The sequence below is a fragment of the Octodon degus genome, unplaced genomic scaffold (genome assembly GCF_000260255.1).
Source record: "Octodon degus isolate 3935 unplaced genomic scaffold, OctDeg1.0 scaffold00016, whole genome shotgun sequence".
Lineage (NCBI taxonomy): Eukaryota > Metazoa > Chordata > Mammalia > Rodentia > Octodontidae > Octodon > Octodon degus.
In genome coordinates, this window is record NW_004524592.1 from 17,287,916 (window position 1) to 17,294,821 (window position 6,906).

The 6,906-nt window shown below is 40.2% G+C and overlaps 1 protein-coding gene across 35 annotated transcripts in view; it reads right to left on the minus strand.

Annotated features, from left to right (window-relative positions):
- The window catches only part of Ank2 (ankyrin 2), a 370,586-nt gene that overhangs the window by 100,398 nt on the left and 263,282 nt on the right, over positions 1–6,906 (minus strand). For 29 of the 35 annotated variants that reach the window (XM_004626671.2, XM_023710116.1, XM_023710124.1 and 26 more), the window contains 3 exons: positions 6,465–6,563; positions 5,843–5,941; positions 1,536–1,733 (listed from right to left, as the gene is read on the minus strand). In XM_004626671.2, the coding sequence (XP_004626728.1) occupies positions 1,536–1,733; positions 5,843–5,941; positions 6,465–6,563 (396 nt within the window). The remainder of the gene's footprint in view (positions 1–1,535; positions 1,734–5,842; positions 5,942–6,464; positions 6,564–6,906) is intronic. The other 6 variants (XM_023710121.1, XM_023710112.1, XM_023710120.1 and 3 more) reach the window with 1 other exon arrangement.

The window sequence follows — 6,906 nt, forward strand, 5'->3', positions numbered from 1 at the left end:
TGAATATGTCATTTTTTCATGTGTTATAAACTTAAAACTAAATTCATCGGCAGATGATATTTAAAGATAGGGTGGGAAGGTAATTAGCATTATATGAGGTCATGAAGGTAGCACCCCTATCCCACCAGGATGGCATTGGTGGCCTTATAACATTGGTGGTGAACCTTTTAGGGCTTCCAACAATAACGGATAGGTAGCTGCAGCACGCATGCCGTAGTTTTGCCACCACTGTCTCGTAAGAAGAGGAAGAGTGACCTAAGCTAACTTGCTGGCTCAGTCTGACTATGGGATGCCCTTTGTCATGTTTGAAGGAGGAAGAAGGGCTTCATCAGATGTTGAGCAGATGCTGGTGCCACAGGATTGGACTTCTCAGCCTCTAGAAGCATGAGCTAGATAAATCTCTATGATTCATAAATTTGTTTATATTCATCTCAGGTATTTTGTTAGAGGAACAGAAAACAGACCAAGACATTATACTTTTTCAAAGGACCTGAGGAGTTCTGATACAAACAGAGTAGTGTGTGAAGGGAAGGGAGGCACAGTGATGAAGGTCCAACACACAACCAAGGCATTAGGGACAATCTACCTGGGTCACAGCTCTTCCTGTGGAAGACACATTACACACATTACTTGTAAATGCTTTTAGGATCCATTTCCATGTAATACTTCAAACCCCAAATTAACTCCATAGTCAGATGTAGGGGGGGGGAAAGCATTTACATGCTTTCAGAAGATTCTAGGAAGCTTCATTTTCACTAAACCCAAACCATGTATTACATAAAACATTAAAAGAGTCAAATAAAGAACTATCTTCTAAACACAGGCTCCAATTATTATTTTCTCAGTATGTACGTTCAGTAGAGGATAGCAGATAGATGGATTTACAGATACATACCCACGTAGATAGATAAATAGAATGCAGATAGATGAATAGACAGATAAGCACTTGTAAAAATTCTAATCACGTTTAGATTTAAATAAATTCTCCCTTATGCCCTTGACCATATTCTATTTAGTAACCCCTACCAGCACCCATGACCGTACTATTTAGTTGGGCTGGAGATAAGTTGCATGGTGCATGTGGACCTGCCTGCTTCTTCTTTGAACAAAATCACAGAACATACCATCATACCTCACCTTCTCTCCCACGCCACCTTCTCTCAAATTTGGAATTAGGGACATTAGAAACTAGGGCAGTCTCAGCCAGCTGTTTGAACTACTGAACTAGTGATGTTAAGTTCTTAGAGAGGAGCACCAAGAACCTGAAGAAACAAATCTACAGAAAGAGGTCTGAAACTGACTAAGAGAGAAAAGATACAAAAACACAGCTGCAGAGTTGGAGAATTTGTGACAGTAGCTTCCCTACTTTTCATGATTTTCCAGTCCCTCACTAGGGTTGCTTTCCTGTCTGTCTTGGAGTCCACAACATACCCATGTTTCTTTGTTTTCATCTTTACTCCAAATTATCTTAGCTGGGTTTCTGTTTGCATTCATCCAAAAGTCTCTGATGGAAGCAAGGAGGAAGAATGGGTTACCTTGGTTGACATGTGGATGTTAGCTCCCTTGTCTAGCAGCAAGGTGACCATGTCCGTGTGCCCCTCCTGTGAGGCCAGGTGAAGTGGAGTCACACCTTGCTTTGTCACAATGTTCGTCTCAGCTCCATAGTTGAGGAGAGTGGAAGCAATCTGCATTTGGTTCTTCTTGGCAGCAATATGTAAAGGAGTGTAACCATTCTAAAAAGAAGCAAAGACTTATTTATAAGCAAAAAGAAAAGTTAGTAAGTTCCTAATAGGTTTCTCTAAAGGAAATATGAATGTGCAATAAACAAAAAAGGTAAAAGCAAGTTGACAGCTAATCTGAACTCTAACCTGTCCCCAAGTTTCTGTCCAACCACACCTAAGCTTCCATTCTTCTGCAAGAGACCTACTGGCACAAAATCTCCTTATATTATTTGTTCTCTCCTGAAGATAACTGGGCAGGTTCCTTTTCTATATAAGTATCTTTAAGTACTGGCTATTGACTTCATCTTTCTTTCTTTAGTCATTTCTTTTGCAAGGTACTCTCCCTGTTCCACCCTCTATTCCCTTTGGAAGCAGTATCTCTAGACCCTTTCCACTGGGGATGACCTGATCTGACTGGACTAGAACTTGGCATTATTGCTCTTGAATTGTGGTACTGGACCTAAATACTAAACTTCAGAAACAGTTTGAATCACACAAAATAAAATTGTAACACTGTACAATCTTTTTGGATTGGACTGCACTTTTCAGTCAGTCAGCAAATATTGTGTTAGTTGCCAGGCAGTGCATCAGGTGAAGGGACACAAAGATGAGCCTAACATTACCTAGTCTTTTTTTTTTCCTGCAGAACCAGCGATTGAATTCAGGTCCTTGTGCTTGCCAGAGAAGTGCGCATTCCACTGAGCCATCTCCCCAGCCCCTCCATTATCTAGTCTTTAGAGAGTTGGATACACGGAAAAGATATTACAGTGCAAAATAGCTTCATATGAATCCTGAAGTCGATTTAAATCTGGACTCTCTCCTTAGCCAAAGTGGAAAAGTGTAACTACTGGCTTTACATGGGAGTTAAGCCAGTGGACCAAAATACCTCATCCTTCCCTTACAAGATCTAACATAAACCCCATACTTAGTTAAAAACAGACCAGTAAACAATCAAACATACTGGGACAAGTGTCAGGCTAGACTAAATATTGTCTTCTTTTTTCAAAGCTGGTAGAATACTACATGAAAAAAAAATGCATGAGAGAAATTAAAAACAGCAGGTTACCATTGATATGACACACAGATGATGGGAGAGGCAATAGAATGATCGTGTGTGTGTGTGTGTGTGTGTGTGTGTGTGAGAGAGAGAGAGAGAGAGAGAGAGAGAGAGAGAGAGACAGAGACAGAGACAGAGACAGACAGAGAGATGAAGTAAGAGGCATTTGGGAGACATTTTCTTTCTTTTTTAATTTTTTAAAATTTTTTAAGTTGATTTTTTCTTTTTCTAAATTTTTGAAAAAAGTACTAATTGGTACAGAGTCTTGCTATGCAACTCAGACTCATAGTGATCCTCCTGTCTCAGCTTCCCCAGTGCTGGATTATAGGCATGAACCACCACACTCAGTTTTGATGGCTGGTTCAGCACAGGGCTAGCACAGCATGTGGTACCAGGGATTGAACCTGGGTCCTTGCACTTGCCAGGCAGGCACTTAAACCTCAGAGCTTTCTCCCCAGCCCTGAGGACATATTTTCATAAGTCTGACTAAAAAGTATACCAGGGCCGAGGAGATAGCTCAGTAGAATAAGTGATTGCCTGGCAAGCAAGTGCAGGGTCCTGAGTTCAATCCCTGGTACCACAAAAAAATAAATAAATAAAAAGCATACCAAAAATTAAAACAAAAGGGCCAACCAGATAGCTCAGTGGACTAAAGTACTTGCTTAGGCAGAGTGATCCCCAGTGTGCCGTGCTGGTCCCAGCCCCAAGGCATACTGAGACAGTGATTGAGACTGGGTGCAGCAGTGGTCTGTAATCCCAGCACTTGGGAGGCTGAAAACAGGAGAATCACTATGAGTCCAATCTACGTAGTGAGACCCTGTAGACCCTGTACTAAATACCTAAAAGAAAAAAAAAATAAAATACAATTTTGAGAATTGTAATGCCTTTTCATGTCATTATCAAGTAATATTCAACGGACTTCTTTCCATTACCTACTCTACTCCCATTTCTCCAAGCAAAAATAAGCGTCTCTCATTTTTCAAAGCTGACCCTTTAAGCTAATGAGGCAAGGCCAGCAGCTCTCACCAGAAGCCTGCTCAGAGGCTGAGCACAAGTCCCAGATGCCCTTCCTGTGGAGAATGTTATACTCCACTTCTGGGGCTCTTGAATAACACTCAGGTTTTTGTGGACCCTTGAATTTTTGGCATCTCCTTTTAGTTCTAATGGGGTTCTTCAGCCCCAGCTTCCCCCATTCCTGCAGCACAGGCTCTACCAAGGTGGGGAAAGGGTTGGGAATTTGTGAAGGAGGCTTCTGTGGAGAACGGTGGAGATATTCTGACAATACACGAGATCATCAAAGGGGCTGATTTGGGCAATGGAAGAAAGAGCCTCAGGGGTGGATAACCAACCTGCAAGATGGGAAGAGCTAGGGCCGGGGAGATGGCTCAGTGGAATAAGCACTTGCCTGGCAAGCGCAAGGGCCTGAGTTCAATCCCCGGTTCCGAAAAAAAAATAAAATAAATTAAGATGGGAAGAGCTCTCTGCTGCACAAACCATAAACAGTTTTGGAACTAACTAAAGGAAATTCCCCTCATACACCTAATCAAGACCAAGAAAAGGTTCTAGACTCAGGCAGAAAGAAGCAAAAGAGTCAAAGGACTGTTAGGAAGCTAAGAAACTATAATAGAGAGAAAGGGATGTATGTAGGGGTGTATGTATCTATGTGTACAACGCTATATACATTTATAATATTTTGTTACATGTAACATGCTTATATATTAGAATAATAGTGTTTTACAGAATTTACTTTTACATAATATCTCATTTGATTATCATGTATAATTGCATAATTACACATGTAAGTTTATATGGACATATTTATGTAACACAAATAGATTAAATCTATTTGTTAAGGGTGTTTGCTCTAAAATCAGTCTGCCTAAGATCAAATTCTAGCTCTTCCACTTAGTATTCCTGTGACTTTAAGAAAATTAACTTATTTAAATCTCATTTCCTTATCTGGAAAATGGAGATAATTGTATTACAAATATCACAGATTATATTCAGTGGGCTCTTTTATGGAAAGTGCGAGATATCATGTTTGACACATAAATGCTGGTTGTCTTATTTCATCTAAATAAAATTTCATCTTATTTCATCTAATAGCATGAATATTTTTCCACGGCAAAAATGTTTAAGCATATTATCAAAATATGCTTGCAAAATGAAGAGGCAGGGCCAGGGAGAGAGCTCAGTGGTCTAAGTGCCTGATTGGCAAGCCCGTGGACCCGGATTCGATCCCCAGTACTGCATGCCATGCTGGCCCAACCCCAGGCTTGCCGAGCTGGCCACCAAGATTGGGCACGGTGGTGCACATCCATAGACCCAGCCCTGCAGAGGCTAGAAACAGAAGGGTCACTACAATTCCGACCTGTGTAGTTAGACCCTGTACCAGTACAGAAAATTTAAAAAGAAAAAAAAAATGAAGAGGCAAAATATCATGATGACATTATGTGTTACATGATATTCAGGCATTTTTTCATGACAACAAAGGGGAAAACCCAAATGACAACGTGTGGTTCCTAAGTATGAGACTTTAGTTGCAGCTGTTTTTGGAGTTGGTGCTGGATAAACAACACCAAGACCACACTGTTAGTCTGAAGATGCAAAAGGATCCTTGCTACAATGAACACAGGCAAAACACTTTAAAAGACAAAGAAACAAGAGTCACATAGCACAATGAAAAGTTTGAAGTCTGAAGGAATGAATGTGTAAAAGGGTGTGTTGTATCCTCACATCCTGCCTCATAAGACAGAAGCACCTGAAACATCATTATCATGCTTTGTTCTTCAACAGTCTGATGTGTGTGTCTACTCAACACTGGCCACGTGATTCCTCTTCGCTGGCTCATGGACACACCCCTTTCATATCTGCTACCTTTAAAACAGTAAAAGATTTTGAAGAAGCAACTGGTAGAAACAAGAAAGGATGCTAATACCCAAAATTAATGTTATGAACGACTACCAGTAGCTTCTGTTACACCACCACGTGCTTAAGAAACCATTCCCGTGTGTTTGCAGACTTCCGCTACACCTGCGCCTGCGCATCCTTTGTGGGGCCTCACCTTGGCAATGGCGTGAGGGGAAGCACCCTTCTCCAGTAACAGCAGCGCCACCTTCTGGTTGTCATAGTGAGCAGCAACATGGAGCGGGGTAAGGCCATTCTGTAAAGGGTGTGTTTCAGTTTCAGCATTAATAAATTAGCTTTAGCTGCTCTGAAGCTACCAGGATGCATGGAAATTGTGCTGATTTAGTTTGTGTTAATAATTAATGTTGTCAATAGAAAAGAAGGAGTCAAAACAAATGCACAATAATTTTCATGGTAGAAACAGAACTAAAATCGAAAATGATTGAGTTTATAGTAGGCAAAGTGTATCTTGATGATCACAACAAAGAAAGGTGTAAGATGCTATGTAAGAAACACTACATTGACACCACAGGGATTCTTCTTAATATAGAGAAGTTGGGGGCCCTGCCATGACAAGAACATACATTTGGGGCACAGCTCAAAATTATTTCTAAATACATGTACATGTGGAAAACCATAAACAATTATCTCCATCATGTCTATCTGACATCATTTAATCAACTTTACTCATATAAGAAAAACATTTTCACAGATCTCTCGACTGGTCAACTCCACTAACTATATAATTAAAACCGAAACACGGAATTGAAAATCTGTACCTTCCCAGCAGAGTCTGCGGCAGCACGGCGTTGCAAGAGAAGTTTTGCCACGTCCAGGCTTCCATACTTGGCTGCTACATGAAGAGGGGTAAAACCCTTCTGAAAAGATGAAAAAAGAGAATATCTAGTATTTATTTTTCCACTTCCTAACAAATTCTTTATTTGTTAACATGTTAAGTGAACTTTGCTGATTTTCTACTTGAGAAAAATACTGGTAGTTTGAAATCTGTTAGCCATAAACAAAGCAAGGATAAAAAATGAAATTTAACATTCAAAAGTTTGGCTTGATAGACTGGACAACAGAAATTTTATTTTAACATCTTGGACACTGAAATTCAACTACATAAGTCTGGGATTTGTAATAATCACTAGTGTCAGGAAATGGGCTCTGATTTGAAAGTGGGACAAAAAGGCCTGTCTTTTTTTTTTTTTTTTTTTTTTT